The sequence below is a fragment of the Arvicanthis niloticus genome, chromosome 2, assembly GCF_011762505.2.
Source record: "Arvicanthis niloticus isolate mArvNil1 chromosome 2, mArvNil1.pat.X, whole genome shotgun sequence".
NCBI lineage: Eukaryota > Metazoa > Chordata > Mammalia > Rodentia > Muridae > Arvicanthis > Arvicanthis niloticus.
Genome location: NC_047659.1, coordinates 116,732,539 through 116,758,664, shown reverse-complemented (window position 1 = coordinate 116,758,664; position 26,126 = coordinate 116,732,539). Strand labels below are relative to the sequence as shown.

The 26,126-nt window shown below is 41.0% G+C and overlaps 1 protein-coding gene across 3 annotated transcripts in view; it reads right to left on the bottom strand.

Annotated features, from left to right (window-relative positions):
• Positions 1 to 26,126, bottom strand: part of Kiz (kizuna centrosomal protein) — a 103,945-nt gene that overhangs the window by 6,074 nt on the left and 71,745 nt on the right. For all 3 annotated transcript variants that reach the window (XM_076929918.1, XM_076929917.1, XM_034496019.2), the window contains 5 exons: positions 22,787 to 22,952; positions 22,050 to 22,112; positions 15,495 to 15,560; positions 12,760 to 12,846; positions 9,630 to 9,726 (listed from right to left, as the gene is read on the bottom strand). In XM_076929918.1, the coding sequence (XP_076786033.1) occupies positions 9,630 to 9,726; positions 12,760 to 12,846; positions 15,495 to 15,560; positions 22,050 to 22,112; positions 22,787 to 22,952 (479 nt within the window). The remainder of the gene's footprint in view (positions 1 to 9,629; positions 9,727 to 12,759; positions 12,847 to 15,494; positions 15,561 to 22,049; positions 22,113 to 22,786; positions 22,953 to 26,126) is intronic.

Genomic DNA, 26,126 nt, shown 5'->3' with positions numbered 1-26,126 from the left:
TCCTCCAGTGGTGGACATGGCATCTAGTCTGAGCTTGTTGCTCAGTCAGTCATTCTCTAAGCAAGAACAAATAAATAGAATGGTGTAAAAAACAGGAGTCACGTTTTGAGCTGGGACAGCAGGGAACAAAATTCCAGGCACCTTCCAAGTAGAGAACAGGATTCCCTGGGAACTAGTCCACAGAGGAGTAATGCAGACTACAGTTTTGTTGTTATTGAAAGTTGCAGTGCCGAGGATTCAGAGAGAACATCACTGGCATTACTGTAATGGAGAAGCAGATGGTCTCATCAAGGAAGGTATAAATTACAATATTAAGACAGGAAAGAAGGTGGAAGCAACCTGGCCTTCTAAGGATCCACCTGGGCAAAATCTCGCCCAGCACTTCATATTACCACCTGAACTTTAAAAACACTCAACACTGTAAGATGCTAAAATGTAAGAGGCTGGAAAACTCCTGCAGCTAAGAAGACAGATCAAAACCAGAAGCAATCAAAGTGTAAGCGTACATAGTGACTCAGGGACCAGGACAGAGGAACTCATGGTAGTGGGATGTCTAGAGGATTCTCACTAGATTACAGATGACCCTAATCAGCTATTATTGGTCAATCCAGAAAAGAATGTTTGTAGAAATAGCCTGTCTCCCAAAATAATCTGTCCTGTTAGAGGCAGACAGTTCCCAGAAAGAGACTATGAACACCTACAGCCACTTAAGGCTGCAACACCTCCATCATTTCCAAGCACTTGTATAAAGGGCTGCAGCCTCCCTGCTCCCAGACCCTCAATTTCCCTTGCTTTGGATGCCAATAAACACAGTCAAAAGTCAGACTCATTCTGCTGCCTCAGAAATCTAACACCAGGAGCTGCAGACTAGGGAATGAGTGTGAAATTAAGAGGATGAGTTCAAGAGCCTGTAGGCGGGTCTGTGATGTATCTTCACTAATGATGGACTGATGTGGGAGGGCCCAGCTCCCTGTGGGTGGTGCCACCCCTGGACAGGTGCTCCTAGGTTGCATAAGAAAGCAGGACAAGCCTTAGAAAGTAAGTCTCTAAGCTACATTCCTCCATGGCCTCTGCTTCAGTCCTGTCTCTGGGTTCCTGCTGTGAGCTTCCGCCCTAATGTCCTTAAGTGACAGGCCTGGAATGTGTAATCAAATCCTTTCCTCTCTAAGTTGCTTTTGGTCATGGTGTTTATCCAGGCAAACTAATACACTCACTAACTTGGAAAATCTAAAAGAAACAGATGCATTTTTAGAAACACACAGCCTACCAAAACTAATAGTGTTGGCAGAGATTTCAAGACAGCCTAGTATTGACTATGGCACGTGGTTGTGGTTATTAGGGGTTACTTTTACGCAGATTTTCAATGAAAAGGAGCAAGTGGGGCAAGGAGAAATAAAACTGTACAGTATGAGGAGAAAAGGGACATCAGGAAAGCGGGTGCTGGAGACAAGTCCTGAACTCAAGGAGACAAACAGTCTAAAGAAAAGCCAGTTGCTAAATGGAACGACAGGAGTGTGACTTCAGGGCAAGACCTGTCTGACTAAGCTTCCAACTTGTAAAAGGGAATTAAAGGAACACTAAAGCTGTGAAGGGACCCACCCATTCACAACCGAAAGCCCGTGCAGTATCATTGAAAGAGGGGGCCGAGTTCCAGCCCCAACAAGCAGAACTTGGCAGCTTTGGCCATTTGGTTCTGGCTTAGAGTCAAGGATACAAGAAAGGGGTTGTGGAATCTCATTCCATAGCTAAAGAAAAAGTGACCAAGTCCAGGCGTGTGGTAGGGGTGTCCCTGCCTGGAGGCTGAGAGAAGCCACTGCATGAAGCTGTGAAGGCGAAGCCTGGATTGTGTTGGAGATGCCAGATTTGTGGGATACCTGCCAAGGAGAGCTGCAGATTGGTGTGGGGACTGGCCTAAGAGGAAGAAGTGTGTTGCAGTCAACAAAGCTGAAAGGAGTTGGAGAGCTGACGAATGCTTTGAGATCACATTTGGAGATGCAGGACTTGGAGCTTGTCCTGCTGGTTTTTGCTCTTGCTTTGCTCCAGTATTTCCTTATCATGCTCGCTTTCAGTCCTTTTGGAATGGTAAAGTGTATTCTGTGCTATTGTATGTTAGAAGTATGTGATCTGCTTTTTAATTTTGATTTTATAGGAGTTACAGTTAAGAGATTGCCATGAGTCTCAATATAGACTTTGGACATTTAAACAGTGCTAGGACTGTGATAGATTACAGGGACTTTTGAAGTTGGACTGAATACATTTTTGGATTACTATATAGCTACAAGCCTATGGAGGCCAGGGAGTGGAAGGTGGTGGTTTAAGGAAGAATGGCTCCTACAAACGCACATATTGGAATGCTTAGTCACCAAGGAGTTGAATGGTTTGAAAGGATTAGAAGGATTAGGAGGTGTGGCCTTGTTGGAAGGAGTACACCACTGGGAGTGGGCTTTGAGGTCTCAAAAGCCCATGCCGGGCCCAGTCTCTCTTGCTTTGCTTTCAGATCAGGGTATAGCTCTCAGCTACTTTTCCAGCGCCAAGCCTGCCTGACACCATGTTCTCTGCCATGATCATAATGGACTAAGCCCTCAAGTAAATGCTTTCTTTTATAGGAGTTGCCTTGGTCACTGTGTCTCATCATAGCAATAGAACAATTACTAAGTAGCTCAATAACAAACAATGAGACTGACTGAAAAAACAAACAAACAAACCCCCCGAGGAGTGGGCATCTCATCAGTTCAGAGCACACGTGCTCTTACAGCATCTGCACATCTCAGCATCTGCACAGCACTCACGACCATGTGTAATTCCACTTCCAGAGGACCCGCACCCTCTTCTGACCTCTGAAAACAACAGGCACACATGTGGTACACACACATATATGCAAGCCAACATCATACACACAAAAATATATAAATACATTTTTAAAAGTCTGATTTACTAATGGCCAGGCCTAGATGGATTCACTGGTGAATTTTACCAGACTTTCAAAGGAGAACTAATACTAATGCTTCTTAAACTAGTCCATAAAACAGGAAAGGAGCACTTCCAAATTCTTTCTGTATGCCAGTATTTTCCTGTATCAATAAAGTTACAACAACAAAACAAATGATAGGCTAATCTCCCTCATCATAAGCACTACAAAAAGCTTGCAAACCAAATTCAACAAGACATCAAACCAAAAACACTCACAACCTACACCCAACATTGTTACACAGGGAAACGTTAAAGCAGTTCCAGTGAAACCAAAAGACAAAGCAGTCTTCTTTCTCCAATTCTATTCAATGTACTGAAGGTCTAAGGTGGGGCAGAAACACCAGAGAACAAATAGGAAATGAAAAAGTCAAGTTATTGTGTTTGTGATACTATAAAAAAGAGACCCTACAAACTCCACCAGAAAACTCTTAGCACTTTCAGCAAAGTGGCAGAATACATACAAAATTAATGTATGAAAATCAGTAGCTCCTCCTATGTATCACCAACAACAACACATTGAGAAATAGGGGAAGCAATCCCATTCACAATTGCCCTCCAACCATATATAAACTTGGAATAAATCTAGCCCAGGAAGTTAGAGACCTTTCTAATGAAAACTTTAAAATACTTCAGAGAAACTGAAGAAGATACCAGAAGATGGAAAGAGCATCCATGCTCATGGATCAGTGGGATCAATATTATGAAAATTGCTGTTTTACCAAAAGCAATCTACAGATTCAGTGCAATCCTTATCAAAATTCATATGTTGCTTTCTATGGAAATAGAAAAATCAATCTTAAAATTCATTTGAAAGCACAACAGACCTCAGATAGCCAAAACAATCCTGAGAAGGGGGAAAAGGTTTAGAGGCATTATCCTACCTAATTTCAAGGTATCTTCAGAGCTATGGTAACAAGAACAACATGGTAATGACATAAAACAGACACACAGATCCACAGCTACAGCTATATGATTTTGGGATGTAAAAAACAAACTCAAGACAAAAACCTGGAGGCACAAACTGAGGCAGAGGCCATGGAGAGAAACACTTCTTACTAGTTACATTTCTTACATGCCTTGCTCTCCATGGCTTACTCAGCTTGCTTTTTTTTTTTTTTCATCCCAGGACCAGGCTTAGCACTGTCTACACTGGGCTGGGCCCTCCCATATTAATCATCAATCAAGAAAATGCCCCACAAGCTTGACTATAAGCCAATCTGATGTGGGTGTTTTTCAATTGAGGTTCCTTCTTCCAAATGACCCTAGTTTGTATCAAGTTGACAAAAACTAACCAGTACACTAAGTGTAAATGAAAACACCATAGGAAACTTGGTACTTTGTAAGAAAAAAATGTAGGACACATTCCAGCTCTGCCTTCAAAAGTACTCCTCCTCACTGAAGACAAGAAGACAAGGGCACCGGAAGAAGGGCACAGCTGGGAATGCTGTTTCAGGTCCCTGACATGTGTCAAGAGCCTACACATCCTCATGAAGGTCAAGACCAAGACAAGTCTCCATCAGCATACAGGACAACAGTCAGGAGATATTCCATTAAGGCTATCTGTAAGCATGCCCACCTCCTTGTTTCTTGAAACTGTGACTGCAGACAGCATTGGAACAGTTTGGGAAGGAGACCTAATTTGAAATGAGCTAAGATTTCCATTTGAAAATGTGTACACCTCTCCTACACACACCACTTGTAGATAACTGGACAGAATGCATACTGCCCTTCAGACCAGGAAGGTGAGGCATTTTGCAAGTGGTTTGCATAATGAAGAAGGCTAGAGTGAATGGTTGAGCACTCTCTCAGAAAGTTCAGCAGTTACCCAGCTCTGTCGATAAACCTGCCAGACCAATGAGAAGCCCACATGGGGGAGGGGAAATAAGGTACCTGAACAGCTCCTATACCAAGCTAGGTGGTGACAGAAATGCCATGAGGCCACTAGAAGGGCATATGGGACAGCTATCCTCTGCCCGGGAAGCATTTGGGTAGGTGTATCCCAGCCAAACAACAAAAAGGCCAAAAACATGGAATAGCATGTTGCCTTAGGGCATGGCATCTGAACTGGTACCATGAAGGACACCCCATAAGTCTACATAGTAGGCCAGCAAAAGCACTAGAATATGACTGTTCCAGCTGGAGGCGGTTGCATGCAATAAGCCTCCTGAAGACTGGCAACAGCAGAAGAGTTGGGATGGGGCTACTCACTTCTGGTCCTGAGAGGTGGACAAATGTGGAGACCAGAAGACCTGGGGAATATGCTAATGTTAGCAATATACTGATTGCCTATCCCCCCACACGGGGGGGGGGGGAATCCACATCCCATTAACAAACACACTTAAATTACTGCATTTGGGGTCCACTTGAATTTGGCAATTGACTCTGAGGATTCTGCCAAGAATACAGCTTGTGACGTTGAGGACAATTAAGAAAAGGCTGTCAGTGGGGTGCATCATCCTGTTCTAGGGCCTAATTATAAGACTGGAGGGCCAGCGATATGGTTCAGTCAGTACATGTCTACTGTGAAACATGAAGACCTGAGTTTGGGTCCCAAGTGCCCATGTCAAAACTGGATGTGTGTCTGTAACTCTAGCGTTGGGGTCAGGATGGGGTGGAATTAGGCAGCTCCTTGGAACTCAGTGGCTGAAATTATGCAAATGGATGAGCTTCAAGAGCAATGAGAGAACTTGTGTTGAAAAATAAGGCATAGCGCTATCAAGAAAAACATCCATCATTAATCTCTGGCCTACACACACACACACACACACACACACACACACACACGCACGCACACGCACACAAGCAGAGGCATGCCCAACCTATGAGAAGATGTGGTATCTAGGCTGCGAACCGCAAAAATTTCTGTGGATTTGTAATCAGTATTAAAAATTTTCAAATAGCATCTTTGGCTGGATTTTTCTTTCTTTCAAAAATAGACATTTTTTTCTGGGAAAAATATAGAAGAAAATCAATCCTGAAAGAAATAAAAGTACAAATGACCATACCAACAAATCTCCACAAATATCAGTCTTAAGTTTTAAAGGCCGCCAAAGTCTGAGGCTGTTTAAATTGACAAAGTCTGAGCGCCCCCTGATGGCCAGTTGGAGTTCCTACAGCATATGCTGTAATTTTTGCTGTCCTTGGGTCAGCTAGCTTACTTCTTCCTGTAAAATAGTGATTTTTCTTAGGCAAAAGTGTTTTGTGCAGGAAAAAAAAATAATTTATGGGTTTTTGACAGTGAGTTTGGAATGCCTAGGAAACTTCTAATTTAGCAAAATGTAAGGTCAGTGCAGACTTCCTAAGCCAGAGATGGAGGTGTGTACTTTATAAAGGTACATGAAAGACTGCCAGAAAATTTTCATTTTTATTTCAATGGACAACTAGTGTCTAAGTATCTTTATACCATTCCGGGGAAAATAACAAATGACCAGACAAGAAAGAAAAGCTGCGGCTACCATCTGATCATCAGCTGCATGCTGGCGCCCTCCGCTGGCCGATCCCAGGGCTGCAGGGCTGGCAAGGAATACCACCCACGGTGGCCCAGTTAACGGGCGTGGGTGGCCCGGTGACTTTTAGTACCTTTCCCCCAGGCAATTATGTTGTAAGCACACACTCTTTTCTTTCGGCAAAAATCTTATCTTGATTCAACCAGAAGGCTGCAGTTACAGGGGAACCGGTAAGCTGAACTTACAAGGGAATTGTGAAGATACACTCTCCATTGAATAAATGGATCCTGGAGAGTGAAGCCGCTTCCTGGGGAAGGTAAAGAGAGACAATGTTTGCAGAGGAGAGGAAGCTCTGGCATGCACCCCGGAACAAAAGGGAACAAGTGGTCTTTACTCGGAGAACAGCTTCCTATTAGGACTCACTCCTTCGTACATCATGCCTTTCATCCCCACTCAACCACAAAATGATTTTACTGAAGCAAATACAATGGTAGAAAAAGATTTACACTGAAAGAATCTTTAATAATAAACTGTTGCCGATCGGCCTACTTGCCCGTGATTTATAATACAATAAACATCGGATTCTATTACGGCTCATACACTGAAGCCTCTGCTCTGCAAAACGGAATATGAAAGCGCGGGGACGCCGCCACCATCACAATGAAATGAGCATGTATAAATGTGCTAAGAGTATCTCTTTGCATCTTTTATAGCTTGTGTGTATTAATCTGTAACGCTTATTAAGAAAGTCATTGCTATGCAAAGCAGCACCCAATCCCTTTCTCTGGCTTTTCAACAGAGTGCACTGTTTAGCCAATAGGAGGGACCCTCTGGCCCTCATTCTGCATTCATCACAGGCAACATTTGCACAATGTATCTCTCAAAGGCGGCTGAAAAGAAGGCCTTAATACTCATGTAAACAACTGCAAACCAATTACTTAATGAATCAGGCCCACACATAATGAGGTGCAGACAAAGAGCTATAAATGCATTTTTGCGCCCAAGCCCCTGCTTTAAAGTAAAATCCCTCAGCTGTAGTTTGGGCTTAACTAGCACATCATAATTATTGTCTCTAGGACATCAGAGGAAGCCATTTTTTTAAGGTCCGACAGGGTTTTTTTTTTTTTTTTTTTTTTTGAGATTGCTCATCAGCTCACTGACAAAACAGAGCAAAGAAGAATTTTTAAAAGTGCTACAGCGGCGCAGCACTGTTATGTTTATTCTCAAGTACTGGGTTTCGAGACCACTTGTAAAAGCAATAAAGCACACGGAGTGACTGCAGTAAGTGGGATCCTTAAATGTAAGCCTCTAAGAAATTTCAGTGAAGCCAGGCACAAACAGCAAAACCTGAGCTCTCCATAGCCCAGGGTGGGGTACTAACAATGAGAGACCCAGCACAAGAACCAACTGTGTGGAACTGCACTGCACGGCAGTCCTCACTTAGTGTTCCAAGCCTTTCATGCTAGATTACTATCAAGTGTCTAGAACCGAGAGGTCCTGGAAGACCTTTTAGTGGGTTTCTTTTTCTTAAAGGGGGTGAGGAGATTACTTATGATTTATTTGAAAATTAATTTCATATAGAAATATAATAACAAGAGGTTCCTTACTTTAATTTGTAGAAAAAATAAGTTTAATTTTAGTCTGGTGAACTGTGGCCAGGTATGAATGACCAGGCTGAGAAAATGTCCTACCTGATCCTATTATTGTCTAAGTGTGCATAAGAACTTTTCAAAGAGCATACATAAAGAACTTGTCTTAATGCTAGGTGCTGGTGGTGCTTGCCTTTAATACACATCTCTGTGAGTTTGAGGCCAGTCTGGTCTACAGACTGAGTTCCAGGACAGTCAGGGCTAAACAGAGAAAGAAACTCTGTCTCTGCATGGGGTAGGATTTGTTTTAATGTCTTTAAAATATAATGGGACAAATACTTCTAACAATCTTAAAAACTAAAGTGATATATTTTAAAGACAAATGGCAACATTAAACCTGGGAACCATCTGTTGAATTTACTGACCTTTAAAAATTCTCTTAAAAGACCCACAATTGAATGTATTGTGTAACTCCAATGACAGAGTATTCAGCACTCCCCCAAACCCAGTGTGCTCCTACTATCTCAAAAATACAAATAAATCCTGGGTATTAAAGGTAATTTCTTATAAACAAGAAAGCATTTTGGATATTCAACAAGTTTCTATAAGCAAGAATTAAGACAGCTAACCCATTTGAATAGTCCATGTCCTAAAATACTGCCATGCTTTTGTAAAATACAAATGAACAGATTTTTTTCCATTTTCATTTCCTTTTAATATGACATTTCTGGATCAGATCATTTTGTTATTTGGACATTATGCACTGCAGAAGTAATGTAAAGGTCATGTTTTAACATTTTAGCAGGGTCAAGTAGTAAATTCAAAGGTAATGCAGTCATCTAAAGGACACTTTTTAAATGAGCAATACTAGCGCAAAGGGGACTTGCAAGGCTATTTGAAATAGTATTTAGTCCAAAGTAAAAGAGAAGGTGCTACATCAGGCAATTGCTTAAATTCACATTATAAATGCTTCCTAAGTGAATGGAAGTCACTGCATGATGAGTGTTGGATGCTACGGCAAATTCAGTACAGAACTCACTTATTACAGCTCACAAAGCTTGTAAAAGAAAAGTGTTACATTTTAACAAGTGTACAAAGATACATTCTGTCCTTTAAGGGGAATAAGCAAGAACACATCAGAAAAGGACTGAGTAATGTGGCTGTAAGACTTGCTTTAAAAAAAAAAAAAAAAAGGAACCCATACACAAAAACTAATACAGAGCAATTGCCTGTCGTCTATCAATTGTCTCAGAAAGAAGAAACATGCCACTTTATTTCTCTTAAGGCCTGATGTCTTCTCCCTGCCCTTTTCCTGACAGCCTCCTTTGTGTGGTCTCTAAGCAGTCCTACTGCGAGCAGCTGTGGACGCTAATTTGTGGTTCACTGAGGTGTCAATTGAGTCTTAAACCAAGGAAACAACAGCTGCAAAACAATACTTGGCTCTGGTGCAAATATTTTCAAAGGTAGACTAAAGTTTCGACTGTTATTTTAGATAAACAAAAAACCCAAACCATAACCCTCCATCAAGTCACACACAAAATAACACACAGCCAGGGCTGAACTCATTGCGTAGTGACATTTCTCATCTTGTTACTGCTATTCAGAAAGCCTTTCGCGACTTTACCTTGACAAAGGACTTCCTTCACTAGATGAAAAACTAGCTTCCGAGGCGATTTTGTGGGCTGTCTTTGTCTTGAATGTGCTGCCACCAATATCCAAACCTGTGACAAACACAGCCAAGGAGAGTGAGAGTTAGCCACCATACAGCCAAGAGACAAATGCACATGCAGTCTTCCAGAAATACTGGAAAATCAAGAGGAATATTCTGTTCAAGTCGCACAGAAGGTTTTAGGGCTTCTAGGCCCAACGACAAAATACTCATAGAACACTGAAAAGAAATGGGGAATTTTATTTATAATACTAAAAATCAAATCAAATCAAAACAAAACAAAGCTAAAACTACCCAAGGCATTCTGCTTTATTTTTCACTTTAATTACTCAGTTCTTTTCTGTGGTATGGGGACTGAACCCGAGACCTCCTATGACCTAGAGCTAAGTAAAAGTCCTCGGCAAGCTCTGCTTGAAATGGCCAGGAGGTACAAATAAGAGGTTGAATAATTCACTTTGTTAGGACACAGGCAGGGATGGCTCACCAAGGCAGCAGGTACGGGGAACCAGGTCTCAGACATAAACTGACACTCCTGGACGACGACAGGCTCCCACACTATCTACTCTTAAGCCCTTTGGTTACATCCTGTTTCTTATCCTACAAAGAATAATAAATATCCACTAAAAGTCATCAAGGCCACTCTCTCAGCCTGTGTTGAGGACATGAATACACAACACACCTTTTTCCCTGGTAATGAAGGCTGGACTGTCCCTACTGTTCTCAGCCTTGGATATTTCTGTGACACTTCTGTTTTCAATGGGCAATCACCCCAAATCCCAGAGAGTGTACAGGCAGCTTTGCCATGAATTTGCTGAGTTACTAACCTGTGAATGGTTTGCTTGCATGTAATCTCTGTAGCAGGATAACTCTTTCCACACCATGCCCACGCTCAACCCAAACAGAGTCTCCACATTTGTATAGGACAGGACTTTGGATTATGAAAAGTGGGGTTCAGAACTAAAGTGGGTTTTCTCAGTAACAGATCTGAAGACAGAGACCTAAAACGTCTAACTCAGAAAGTAACTGAGACAGGAGTGAGAAGTGAGGATGAGATTCCCACCCTCTGCTTTTCAGTGCAGTCAAGTTTCCCTTCACTTTCTGCTCACTGCAGCTCATGGGACTACAGGAGAGTAGAAAGGAGAAGGCAGTGGTGAGTGGAGAGTGAATGCAGGGCACTATCAACTCTAAGAGCAGCCAACAGCATCAGAAACTCCTGTCAATACTATCATCAGACTACTGGGATCCTTCAAGGTGTAGATAGACCCAGGAAACTGAACCTGCCTGTGCTTAGCTGTACAACCTGTCAAGTGCCACTTCATGTATGAAAAGTTTAACAGAATATGATCAAGATATATTGTATAAGTGTATGAATTGCTCAAAGAATAAATATTATTTGAAATACACTATTAATATATTTAATAGTAGCATAATTTTTATAGATAACCAAGAGATGACAACTTATGCCAAATACTTGTCTTTTGTACCTGCTAATTAGGTATCAAAATACACTTGCCATCTGGCACACAACTTTAGTCTCAGCACTTGGGAGGCAGAGGCAGGTGGATCTCTGAGTTCAAGGCCAGCTTGGTCTACTAAGAGAGTTCTAGGACAGCCAGGGTTACAGAGAGAAACACTGTCTTGAAAAAACAAACAAACAAACAAACAAACAAACAAACACCAAAATACACTTGCCCAAAATATCTTTAGCACTGCCTTCTCAACTATGTGTACCTGCTAAGCAGTTATGCTCTGAGCCAAGGCATTACTCTCTTGAGACCTAATTTATAAAAGGGGGGGGGGGCTGGACAAACACCATCTACAACCTATCTCGATTCAGACTGTATGTCACAAATGTGGACAGAAAGCTGACCCACACTGAGATCTTTCTGAAACAATAGGGGGATCTCCTTCCCTGCTTTCAAGAGACTATAATTTCTATGTTTTTGGAGCAAAATCATAGTCACCAAAATGGTTGACTCTCCTTAGGAGCCTTTCACTTCCAGGCCTGGGTTGGTCTTTAACCTAAAGTGGCTCACTGAATTTTTAAAGCAACCAAAATAAATGACAGTGCCACTGATATTACTAAAAATGTATTCTCCAAATACAGACAGATAGCACATGTCTTGAAAAAGTATCTGTCTGAGGAAGACAAGTTTGAGACAATTGGAAACCTGAATATGGTCTATGAATTATATGACATTAAGAACTCACTGTACAATGCTGATAGGAAAAATAGAGTATACTGATCATAGAAAATTAAAGTCATACAGAGCTGGAAAGATGGCTCAATTGGTGGTTAGGAGTGAGTACTGGTTCCTCTTCTAGAGGACCTGGGGTTCAATTCCAAGTATCCCCACAGTGGTTCACACTCAACTGTAATTATGGTTCTAGAGACTCCAACATTCTCTTCTGACATCCACTGGCACCAGGCATCACATCATACATAGTTACATTGGCAAAACACATATACACATAAAATAGAACATTTAAGTCTAAAATTTAAAAAATCACTGTACACTTTCCTCTATATTATGTACCTTTTACAATGGGTGTTCAATTGAATAACACATGAAAAGAAGATATAATAAAAATGAAAATCACATGTACCGTGGGAGAATGTAAGAAAATTAAAATTGAAACAAAATCCTAGATTAAACAAAGTATGTTTAAGCCTAAATGTTAGCTTTCTTGGGATTTACAGTCCTTTCATTATAATAGCAGAGAATTTCCCAGAATTCCCACAAGAGTGGACATGCAGCACAAAGCTGTCCTCCCTATGGGATGAGGAAACGTAGGAAGAGAAGTTAGGAGTATCTTCTGCGATAGTTCATGAAAAGAGACCTTCATGAAACACCAAATAGAATCATAGGGTCTATAAAGCTATTACCATGCTGGGCTCCATGTATGCAGAAGTGAGGGCCCTTCCAGATGCTTGTCTGCTAAGGATGAAAAAGTTCTTGCTCACTCAGACTCAGTAATACTCACTATAAAGCAAACTCTAAAATCACACTTCTCTAAGCATCATCCTGGCTGCTGCGCTCGGCCCCTGCCACAGGGTTCAAGTGCTGAATCTGCCCCAACTTACTTGAAAACTGACTTTCAAATCTCTCTTCAGCTTGATTTGAATTGTCCTGAAGGGTAGACTTCTTCAGTAACTGGTAGGCTTTTGTTTCTATAGATGAAGAAAAGCAAAGAAACATTCTACTTTCAACTGTTCATAAGTGTTTCTGAAATTCCTCTATGAGGCTAACATTTCTCAGATGCATGGGCTCCTTAATAGTCTCCCTATAAAAAGGTAAATATTTCTCAAATGCACTATCTCCCTATAAAACCCAAGTTAGCTTCAAATTTATAATTTCTTACCTCTACCTCATAAGTGTATGTCTCAAATAAAAGATGAGTTGCACCTAAATTTTAAGACTAAGGGACAAACTTTAAGAGTTCATTTGAGGCCATAAATTCGTCATTTCAGTGGATCCGTGTGTAGATTCACTGTCAAAATCAACAGCTTCTCTATTCCAGGCTCGCAGAAGCAGCATCCTGGTAGGAAGGTCTCTGGGCTCCAGGCCCTGATTCTCAGGCTCTTATGCTAGCGTGTGGGGCTCCAAGAGAGGGGAGAGAGAATGCAAAGATCTCAGGAGGGTTACAGGCAGACCTATTGGTCAGATTCAGTGAAAAACCTAATCCTAAGGGCTAAGGAGAGGGTGGCTGCCTACAGAAAGCAAAGCTAGGTGCACAGAGGGATCGGCAAAGCTGCAGCCACAGGTACAAATTAGATGCTAGGGAAAGCGCTCATTGAAAGGGCAAGGACCTGAGCACTATCAGGAGGTTATGTGAGCCATAAGATGTTAAGTGATGGTGGGCCAGCTTCAGGCTCTGCAGACTAGAGAATATTTTTTTCTCAAACAGTACAGAACCCTCCCAGAACAGTCTAGAAGGCTTGGCCAGGAAGCCAACTTCACAGTGCAAAAAGGCCAAACAATGCATATATTTTTTTTTTTTTTTTTTTTTTTTTTGTAACTTGGGCCCAGGCTCCTCTAGCAGGAAAAAAGGAGAGCAAAGAAGTTAAAGCTGCAGTGCGCTGCTGCCTTGCCAATCCGGTTATGAGTGAATGGGTAAGTGAATAAAGGAGAAAAAGTCACACGCAGAAATAAAAGCTAGTCTGCTGTAAACATAGGACTAAGAGCCAAAGAATCTAAGCTCATCCCTGCTGCAAGCAAGGTATAAATCTGAAAATCTGAGGACTAGGCAGCTGTAAAGGGCTTAATGTACACTGTCGCCTGTGCCTTGGAACTCCAGGGAAACATTTCTCTCATTTATAATGTTAACCACTCAAGAATTATGGAATAATTAAAATGATTAGGTGAATCCAACATTTTTAATGAAGCCAATTCTTTTCATATACAGAAACATATATATGTATACACACACAAACACACATACCCTCAAGTTTTCAGTTCTAAATCCTGTAGTCAAGCATTATTATATATTCAACTGTATGTCAAATTTTAGCTTAAGACGTAGAAAATATTGCAATTTAAAACATACAAGGCAAGGGGTCTACATCCCACGTTGTATCCAGCCAAGAGATTAAAACCTATTCTGTTTATTAATTCCATGCTGATGACACAATGAGATAAATATATTTCCTCCACTTTGTTACATAAGCTGCCGGAGCCCAATCATCCATCTTCCTGCAAAGCCGAGGGAGCACTAAGAGGGTTTTTTTTTTTTTTTTCCCCCTTTTTGATATGCATTTTGGGTCTAGAAAATAGAAGCAGCTAGAGAAAAAAAAGGTGAAAATGTGCTGAATAAAGGGGGTAGGACAGAGAGGATGCTGAGGAGAGGAAAAAGAGAAAGCCTCAACTTCTTATCTTTTATTCTCTTTTATATGCAAATGTACACCTGCTAAAATACTCCTAAATCTACAAATAAAAAGAAAATATCTGATGAACAAGTGCTTTTAACAGCCCATTACAAGATACACATGTTTCCCCAGCCTCTAAGGAGTGTATGGAGGCAAGGAACTGCCCGTTGCTTTTGCAGAAATCCTTAATAAAAAAGAGTTGGGTCTGGAAAGGAATAACAAAGGGAGACACAGACAATGCGATCACCGCAGCAAGGGAACCAGACCTTGAACCCACAGAGAACCAGGGCGTTCAACTAGGGATGTTTAAGTACTGTTCCTATATGAAGTGGGCAGAAATTCTAAAATTAAAATTGAAGAATGCTTTCAGTAGAAAGAATGCTACGGTTTTATTTATTACTTTTCATATATTTCTACACATGTTAAAAGTGTTTTTTCATATTATATTAGATGCACCACCGATGAAACAAACTCAGTTGCTTTTGCAAAAAATAACATTAAAGGCAAAATAGTATTTCTAAAATTAATTCAAAAGACATGTTATCACTTTAAGCCCCCATAAATTGGTTATCTAATAATCTTCTCAAATAAAAATGAAAAAAATTGAACATAGATGCCTTTATAATTTAGAAAATATAACAGAAGATGCTTGTATATTTAAGATTTCAGAGAAAAAAAGGCCACATGTGGGCAGACTCAGCATAGGTCTACACAGGGCAATCTTCATATCTGGACTTCCGGTGCTAAACTTGTCCACCAGGAGCCTTGGGTCAGCAAATCCACTGTGAGGTTTCTCTAGCTGCTTTTCCCATGAATGCTGCTAACAGACAAGGAACACTCCTAATTCACAGGGCACTAGGGCAGTGTCAGGAAGACATTTACATTCTAGTTTTAATCTCTGTGAATCAATTCAACAATTAAACTTGAAAATCAATACCAGGCTTGTAACTGACCTTTCATGGCTGCTCCCAAGCTGAACTGAAACAGTTCTGAGGGTACCAAATCCGCTTCTCTGTGTCCTTCAGTCCCACATCACCAATCCAAAACCAAACATGGATTAAAAATATTTGGGGAAATGTGTTAGTACCGGGTATATACAAACTTTTTTTTCTCGTCATTACATCCTAAATGATACACTCTTATAGCATTTACATCATATAGTATGTTAAAAGTCATTATGAAGTATGTGGAAGATGTCTGTAGAATATGGAAATGCCAAGCCATTAGACGTAACAACTGTACTGCTTGCTGCTTACCACTGTTTAATCATAGTAGGTTAATTTTCAGTCATCAAACTCAGGAAACATTTGACTTTTAAAACTCTTGAGTGACCTCTGTTAAAAGCTGGGTTTAATGGTAAAATGCCGTGCTTTTCATTATTTCCCATAGGCTCATGCAAGCTAAGTAGGAGCTCTACCACTGAGCCACACTCTCATTCTAAACAGTTTTGAAAAAAACGTTTCTAGCAATCAGTACTCAATAATTTGTATGGTGGGAGGAATCAGAAATATTGACATATCTTTCTTACTTATAGAATGGCCAGGAATAATGGGTATGAGGTGACCCAAATGCTAGCAATGTAAAGTATCAAGAAAACTCTTCTCAAACCCTATAGCAGGCTGAATACTGCCTTCCTCACCTCCAAATCAAATCCACTCAAACCTCAGAACATGATCTTATTTGGTAATAGATTATTATAGACACATCAGTTAAGGAAGGCAAGATGAGATTGCCCTTCACTTTCATTGGAGCCCAAAGACTGATGTCTATTCCATAGGAGCAGCAGACACAAAAACACAGAAAGGAGGCTGTGAAAGCAGAGGCAAACATAAACACTGAAGAGATGTCATCACAAACCAGAACCACTGGGAAGAAATCTTCCCAGAGCTTGCTCTGATAGTACCTTGGTTTTTTGCATCCTGAACTGTGACAGACCAAGTCCACTATTTTTGTTTTCACTTTTGAAATTTTGTTGCTCAGGGAAGCTTCCTGTTAACACCAATGCTGCTTCTGCTGAGATCTGGGACTACGAGTGCAGGGCACTGCAGCTGGTAAGCTTATGGCACCATCATAACAGCTTGGAAAAAAACCCCAATGCTCTCCCTGACTCCCGATTTTATCAAACTATCTAAATCCTCACCTCGTCTCTCAATTTGAATTGCTTGTGTAAAATAAAGGTCCTTTTACAAACTGACCCACAGAGCCTCTCCCAGCTTTGAGACACCTCCTCCACAATTCTCAACCTAGAAACTGACTCGGATGTGATAAAATGCTTATGCCTGGGACCTATGCTGGCTAGTTCTGATGTAGCACAGCATAGAAAGCCCAAATGGAATTTTACTGCGTATGCACTGGGAGACTCTCTCCTCAATTAGGAGTTTGTTTGCTCAAATGCAGGACACTAACCAACAGCTCTCCTCAGAAAGGTCTTTTATTCTTTCACATCCATGTTAAAAGCCTCTGTGCCCCACCTGCGAGCAGCAGGCAATAGGCTCAATGGCAGAGAGGCAGAGGTGCTGGCAGGCTGACTCCTGCCTAGAGGCTGAGGTGCTGACTACCATGGACAATACAACAAATGATGCCCTGGTTTCACATTTGTTGGAAGTCCCTGACCTGCACAACAGATAATATGTCTCTACTAATTCTTCCGAGTAAAGCACTTCTGAGACAAGGCAAGAAAAAAACATTTTTAGTGAACTTGCCGTCCTGGAGGTTATATGCCATTACACTTGGGTGGCCCAAACTTGTCACTTCATTCTTTCCTCCTGGGGTAAATCCAGTCACCAATGACAACCTGGCCATTGTATGTTTTCAGTTGTAATGTTTGGGGAGGTGGTGCCAGAACTCGGAACCCAAGCAGCACCCTGCAAGTAGATGCTGACCTGTACAGCCTCCCCATGGATGCTTCAGTGTGATGACGTAGAGTATTTCAGCTGACCAAAGAATACTGAGGAGGAAGGGCACAGCAAAGCAATACTTTTAACACAGCTTGACCATCAGAATTGGTGTTAAGAGAATGAGAGGCTGAATGGACATTCTTAGAGGCTTAATCCTCTTGAGATAAAAGCTGACGGCCCTTTTCACATGCAGCTTAAGGAGATGAGTTTTGCCAGGATGGGCACGTGGGGTGGGAAAAGTGCTGGTGGAGTGACTGACTGAAAGAGATACTGTTCTGGCCTGAATCAACAAGCATTTAAGGAAACTCCTTAATTCCCCACTTTTATTCATTTATTTGACTCATTAAGGGTCCACTGTGTGGCACATACTATGTAAAATGCTGGGTTTTTATGGTGTAATATAAGTTGTATCATTTGCTTGGTACTGAAAGGGACATTGGTGTGAATGCATTAAAAATGCCATCACTGTGGATGTGCGTACTTCAGAGGGATATGTTCTCCCATAATCTTACTAAGCATTACTTTCTTCCTTGCTTGATGTTTCCAGGGAAACTGACCACAACATCCTTCATCCTTCACATGGTTTCAGAGGTCCAGCTATGCTCAGGCTTGTCCCACTTTATAAAAAGCAAGCCTCTTAGTATAGCAGTGAACATTTTTGTAAGCTGTTCACTTCTCTTGGTGTAGCCAAAGAGAAAAGAAATGAATGGCTGCTCATCACTGTTCCCCAGACCATCCTTGTTAAACTCATCTGTTGCCGTGATATACACTGAGGTCTACTTGTCCCAGATGCCCTGACACAGCTGCCTTTCTGTTAGTAAAAAAAGAGTCAGAGTGGAGAAATGGAAACATTGAATTCTCAAGTTTGAATTGGATTCCACATCCACTGAGCTGATCCCAACCTTTCTAAGTTTCTATTTGACCAGCAGGATGAGTTATTCAAATTGAGCCCTAAGGGACTATTATGAAAGTTAGAAGTGACTGAGGCTTACTGAAGGCAGGGGCAGTCTTTTCTGTCCTTGGTATCCCAAGATTCAATCCTAGTAATGGGCTAAGTATATTAAACATATAAATGGTGTATTACCTATCATATATAGAAATACATTTATAGATATAACATTAATCTTTGTTTTATCTGGATTCTTTAGTAAAAACACTATGCAAACAAGAAGGGTGTAGACTGTTACAATAGGATAGTCTGCGGGAATACTTGATTTTGTCAATCGGGAAATATGTGCTGTACAAGGGACAGTCCATATAAACCTTGGGGGAGAAAATACTTTTTCTATGATGACTAATGAACCAGATGCCTTTGGAAGGATAGTGAATCTTAAAGGATGAACTCTACTAAGGAGACTTAAGTTTGGGAGGATATAAACAAGTAAGAAGGGCAAGTAAAGACATTAGAATGTTGGTTCACTGATTTCCTTAGCGTACAGCAAGAGGCACAGCCTCAGCATGAACGAGTGACATGTTCTATAAACAAATGTTCCTTCTTGAGGCCTTGCTTGTTGTGTTCAGGTTCTTAGCCCAGAATCTCATACCTTGAAGACTCCTAGCTTTGTTTTAAGTGAAGAGCTAGCCTTTGTTACTGATCTACACTCCACCTTTACACACAGTAAATACTCTGGTTTTTGCATTTGCTCCTCAAATATACAGAGAGAGCTAATGTGCCCTTCTCATGTTAGTGTCTTAAGACCCTTATTCTGAGCACAGTGTAATGTCCGAGCCTTCCACTCAGCCTAGAAGCTGCCCTGGATTTCACCTTGCCCTTTTGCTTTCCTAGGCCCTTCCAAAATGAATGTAAAGCAAAGAGGTACACAGAGAAAGAGCCACAATGAAGAGCAATTCGGGTATACTGTGACTCTCTTCAGACATACCAGAAGAGGGCATCAGATCCCATTATAGATGTTTGTGAGCCACCATGTGGTTGCTGGGAATTAAACTCTGGACCTCTGGAAGAGCAGTCAGTGCTCTTAACTGCTGAGCTGTCTCTCCAGCCCTAAAGAGAATTTCTGAATACCAAAGTTACTATTACAACCTTCTGGTCTACCAAGGGACAATTTTATCAGTAGCTTTCAATCTTAACACTCCAATGTGATTTGATTAAAGTTGCCCCAGTCTTACTAGAAAGCAGTTCATCTACTAGGGAGGCTTCCTCCAAAATATGGGACACAGAGAAACAACAAAGATAATTTTAATGTATCGAGAAAGCTGATATAGGAGCTGGAGAGATGGCTCAGATGTTAAGAGAAAGCTGATATTCCGGTTGGACCTGATTTATTTATTTATTTATTTATTTTTGTAAAGATCCCATATATGAGCCTATGTATATTCCATAGCCTATTCCAAACACACACAAAAAAGTTGTTAGCCGTTAAGAAGGACTTCATCCAGCCTGGTCTATACAGGGAGTTCTAGGACATTCAGGGCTACACAGAAAAACCCTGCCTCAACAAACAAACAAGGACTTTATTTTCAGCTACATGACACATTATGAAATAGCAGCTCCCAATTTTCAGTTTCCTTCAAATTCTGAGAGCCTTCAATGTGATCCAATGTATTATATACACTGCAGAAAACAAGAGAGCACCCAGGGGTTGGCCTCAAAATATGTTATTTCCCTAAGTATTTTCTGCACATGGTACATTTTGGATAATGCTGCATTGTCCATCGACACTTACAGGACAGCACATCATGAAATACCTGCTGCATAGCCATCCCATGGCCTCCAGAAGGATGTCTAGCCTTCAATGTTACCCTGTTACTTTGTACCCGAGTCACAAGGTAAATGAGGACAGTGCTGCTGTGATTCCTTGGTGATGGCACCTCCAGCAGTACTGCTGAGCTAGATCTTTCAAGAAATTGTCACTTGAGAACACAGCCTATGATTTGACTCCAAAAAGATATTTTTAACTCATCAGAAGAAAGTCTTGAAAGATTTCTAAATATGTATGGATATTCCAGGTAGTCCATAAGGTAGACATAGTGATGAACTGCAGGCTAGCTCCTGGGACCTTACCGATCAGGCTGTAGTCTCTGGATCTTTGGGAGGCTCCAGGATGCTTAGAGGGACAAGGGCCTTCGTGGTGATGACAGAACAGCTATCCTGTAGTAAAAATATCTTAAAGTTTCCAGGACTCCCATGCTGTTTGTTTGTTTGTTTAGGGACAGGGTTTCTCTGTGTAGCCCTGGCTGTCCTGGAACTCGCTCTGTAGACCAGACTGGCCTCCATCTCTGAGATCTACTTGCCTCTGTCTTCTGAGTGCTGTGATTAAAGGTGTGCACCACCACCAGACCTGACTCTCCTGTGGTACTTTATAATGGGTAATGCTTTAGTATGCTAACGCATACTATTCTCTGCCAACTATTGATAGATGGAGGGTGGGCTGTTAGAATTACCACCTATTTTAAATAAGTTTACAGATGAACCTTTGTGATTACAGGCTTACAGTCCTAACTGAAATACATTCAGTTAAATACTTCTGCACTCAAAATATTTCTTGTATTTACTCAAAAGTAAATATAAGAAAAATATAACCAAATGACTTCATGGATATCTGCAGCTTAGGGATTACCTATCTTTCTTCTTTTAATAACAACAAAAACAAACAAACAAAAGTCAGAGGGAACCCTATCAGCATTTCCTCAAAATGACAAATCAAAACACATTATTGGGAAAAAAGTTTAAAAGGAAAGAGCATTTTTGTATACTGGAGTGAACTATTACACATACATAATAACTGCTCTGCTGTCAACTCCATTTTCAAAACAAGAGTTCATTACAGAAATTTTAAAACTTGAGTTTAAAAATTAATCATCATGCCATGAATTATATTACCATAAAGCAAGCCATTCTCTTTTGCTTGTAAACAAGAACAAAACAACCTCATATGCAGATGCATGCCTCAGTACCTCAGCAATGGTGTGTTTATGTGTATAAATATTTAAAGTCAGACCTTTGAATTTATAATGAAGCAACATACCACTTTATAAAATAAGGATCTAGTAAATTTAGATGTACAACAAATAAGGTTCTGTTCAGAATACTAATTGCTGCTTGCTGATATTCCAAGCCAAAAAACCTGTAATGACACAATTCAGATTCCACCTATAAACACGCCTCGCCTAATACATGTGCACAAGTCTTAATAGGTCTTGATGGATGAAGCATGATTAGTGAGAATTTTAAACTGCTAGACAGGCTTTTATACTTGAAGCTCAAGCACACTCTCTATCTAGTGATTTTTTAAAATATCAGTTTTAAGTTCAATTTCTACAGAAAAGAAAAAAAGTAAAATTAGAAACACCTACAGTTGGTCATCTAGTCTCTTACCGGGGCCAACTGATATCCTCTCGTGGCTACACGTGCTGAAGGGCTGTCTGATGGGGATGGTTGCAGACTGAACACTTAAAATGGACAGAGAGGCTCAGTGGGCACAGTTGTTCACCAGCTTGGGTTATATTAGCACAGCTCGCATGCAGAAGTTGAGTGCATTGTCTCTCCACCTCGTGAAGTCACTGGACCCAACAATGACTAACCCTGAATTTTCTGATCATGCAATGAGACCGCATTCTGTGACTGAAAATGTTAGGCACTGGTTGCTTTACCTGTGACTGGGGCCGCAGCTATGCTCTCTTCCTTGCTCTCATCTCCACAGCCACTTGAAACTTCTAAAAAATTAAAAACATAATAAATATGTTTCAAAATTACGAAACATTTGTTCTTCGGCACTGGAGTTGGAACGTAGGGTCTCCCATGTGCTAGGCAAGCGCTCTTCCACTGAGCTACACTCTTGGCCCTGCATGCTTTGTTTTAAGATTTATTTTATGTGCAAGAATATTTTGCCTGTATGCATGTATGTGCACCATGTGTATGTTGTGCCTGGTACCTGTGAGAGGCCGAAGAAAGCAAGAGTAAACAGATAGCTTCGAACTGCCTTGTGAGTTCTGGGAGCCGAACCTGAGTCTTCCCCAAGAGCAGCCAGTGCTCTTAACCACTGAGCCATCTCTCCAGCCCCTCTATGTGGAGTTTTTAATATAATTCTTTTATTTTTTCACTCTTTCCTCACTTACAGTTTTTGTTAATTTATTTCTTATCTAGAAGGTACTGTTAGTGTAAGTGACTAGCTTAAGATTTCTCCGCTAGAAGCTCAACAGAACTATACTTAGGGTTTGCACTGAGAACACACACATTAACTAAAAGGTACCATAAAACAAGCAACATACTATACACATAAAACCTAAGATGGGCTTCGGTTAACGGTATTTTATATGTATGCCTTGAGAAAGGATGTTGCATTGACTCTGAATGCCTTTTTGCTGTGGACACTGCAAACAATAGTTACCTTGTTCCCTTGTAAGAACACTGTTGAGCCGCAGAGCGGGTTTTGCTTCCTTTATTCCATTATTGTCATTCAGAATAGATGGCATGCTGCAAGATGATTCATTACTGTGAATAGCTGACCTATGGTCACATTCTTCTGTAAGCTCTTTTTTCAATAATGTTGTTGCCTACAGTGTTTCAAAGAAAGCACACACACACAAAAAAAAAATCAAAACAAACTGGAACCCTGTTCCTCTTGCTCTCAAAGACTCAGATTTAAAATACAATTTCAGGTTAAGCTTTACTTAGAATTTAATTTCTTTCCTGACATTAAGATGTCCTCAAGATCAAAACAGCAGAGGAAGGCAGAGGGAGAGAGAGAACCAACATGAAGTTGGATGGGCAGGGAGATATAGGAAGGATCTGGGAAGAGTTTGTGATCAAAATATATGAAAAACATTTAATTAAAAGTAACACTTGGTTATTTTCCAGCACAATTTAATTCTATACAACAATTTTCATTCACAATAATGTTTTTGAGGACTTAACCTCATGTACTACACAACTTGAGAAGTAGGTCTGAGAGACAAGATTACCTCTGCTTATCTGAGCTAGCCTATCCCTTTGGTATACATAAAAGCAGACCCTCAGACCTCCTTTCTGAATGAAGATTTCTTCCTGCATTGCATGAATCCTGATTTCTAGACTGGTAACAGAACGTTGGTTCAGGGGCTGGTGATAGGGCAGGGAAAAGCACTTGCTCTTTTTGCTGGGATTTGGGTGTAGTTCCCTGCACCTACATCAGGCAGCCTAAAATTTCAGTTCCTGGGGATCTGATGCCCTCTTCAGACCGTTACAGATGCTGCTTGCATGTGATAAACATATAGACATACATATAGGCACATATACCTAAACCAAAATGAAGAAATCTACTAAACAAAAAGATAAGTGACCTGTTCCTGAGTCTTAATCTTTAGCCAAGGATAAAAGTCTACGCTTGCCTTTGAGTCTTCTGAGAAGCTGGAGAAACTCACTTGCTAACAAATATCTTTTTTCAAAGAACATTAACTATCCCATCTGTGTTGGGCTGTGGAAGAGTATCCTGGATCTTGGGTTGTGGGTTCAGCCATGCCCCCAGAACCCAGGCTCCGGACATGGAGGGCCTGATAAACAGGCCTCAGGCCCTAGAGAGATTTACATACTAATGAGGTACCTGAAGGCCAGAGGGTAGAGTCAATTTAAGCATTTCTCCCCAGCCCCTTCCCCCTCTCTTCCTGCTATTTAACTCAGGACTGCCCTGGGTTGGGGTGGGGGGTGGGGGCGTGCATCCAGATCCATCCACTATCGTCATGCCAATAAACCCGTTTTGGAAACCCAAAGACTTTCTCATGTGTTGGGGCCTTGCCGTGAGGAACTGTGGAGCTGTGGAGAGGCCTTTAGTGAACAGCCGGGCCTAACTTCCAGCTGGAGGAACCCAGAGCGTTCCCAGCCAACTACCCACAGCCTGGCATGAGGAACCTTGTGTTCTCCAGCCACTTTTACCTACACATCTGTACAGGGAAATCAAATTTAATCTCAGCCTACCTGAGAAGCAATGTGAGGAAAACTGGCAATGAATGTGATCTGAGGTAACTCAGTCTTTTAATTTGTAGGTCAGCACTTTGCTCATAAGACATTAAAATATGCTAGGAACAAGAGGTGACTATCTAGCAGTGTTCCACTGCCAGAGTATACACTCTCTACTAGAGAGTAGTGACTTGCTCCATCCTGGTGACAGTGGTGGTGGCCTGTTGATTGATGTGTATATGGGTAGTGTCCACCCAATCTGCCAGAAATAGGCCCAAGACACCAGAAGCCAATATGACTAGAACTAGACAAAGGTCCTCAGGTTCTATGTAGTTAACTGGGTAACAAGCAATTGGTCAGTCAACAAGGAGGAAATGAACAATCCTTTGTGGCTAGCACAGCAAAAGGAAAAGATGCTCTGACCTCAGAGTCATAGAAGCAGAGAACGGGAGATTCAGCCCTGAGCATTTAGCTCAGAAAATCCTTTACACTAACATCACTTAGGTAGATCTCATGGACCTAGGGCTTATGACAGAAGCTAGAGAAACTGGTCTAGGGTGGTGTGTGAAAGAGTTGTAGTTTTTGCCCAAAGGCCCCTGAGTTGTTAGCTTTGTAGCTAAAACCTGGGCTGCAGGGCTAATGATTAGGTTCTTTGCCTTCATTTGTATCAACTGCCGCTGGATTTTACTTCCGCTCTGATAAGTCCATATCAGCGAACTGCTCAGGACTTCTGTTTCGGCAGACTGGCTACAGACATGGTTCCTTGCCCCTGAAGCTAGGCCCAAGCTGGCTCCCATCAGCTATTATTCTGACAGCCCAGCATCCTAAATATCTTCACTGTGTATGCTCCTCAGGCCTGCATAGAAGAAAGCAAGCTTCCTTGGACTGTATCCTCATATAGCCCATGGTGCATTTTAAACCCAACCTGACCGTATCTGCCAATGCCAAAAAATCCTATATATATTAGCAAAGCATTTTAAAATATGAATTAAAAACAAAACCTCACCTTTAAAAATTTTATAGTTAAATCTATAACTTTTTATTTTCTTTGGTTTAAAATAATCTATACATTTTAACAGAACTTTGAGTGTATATTTCTAAATTATAATATGTGATATAGTTGGTAATAATTTTTTTCTTCTTTTTTTTCTTCTTCTCAAGACATTTTTTTTTTTTAATAGACTTGGCTACCCTGGAACTCACTTTGTAGATCAGGCTGGCCTTGATTTTATAGAGATCCACCTTCATTGCCTCCTGAGTGCTGGAATTAATGATGTGCCACCACCACCCAGAGGTAATAATTTCTTAACCTCTTAATAACACAGTCATAGCATACATTTAAAAAACCAAAATTTCTATGTATGCAGCACCATTCGCAGATTTTTTTTTTAAAAAAAACATGGGTTCTGGAGATGAAACTTGGGTTGTCTTTACTGAATGAGCCATCTCCCAGCTATGTAATGATTCTTAAGGCATGTCTTTTGCAGATGTTCCAGAAATGAGCACTTTCTGAGGAACTCCCAATTCAAAGGAGCTTATCCATTACTGAGACACTCTTATACCCTCAAAGAAGCACAGGCCCAGAGTGGCAGCGTTAGAACAACAAGCTTTTTTGCACACTGCACACTAGAATTGAATGGGCTCTGCAGACTGGTGACTCACCTCCTGAAACAAGTTTTGTATTGGCCTTTGTTTTCATGGATCATGCTTATGAAGAGCCACGCACAGGCTTTTATCGTCTGCAATTAATAAAGGCTCTCTTTTAACCAGGCACCTTTGGAGTCTAGGAAGGAATC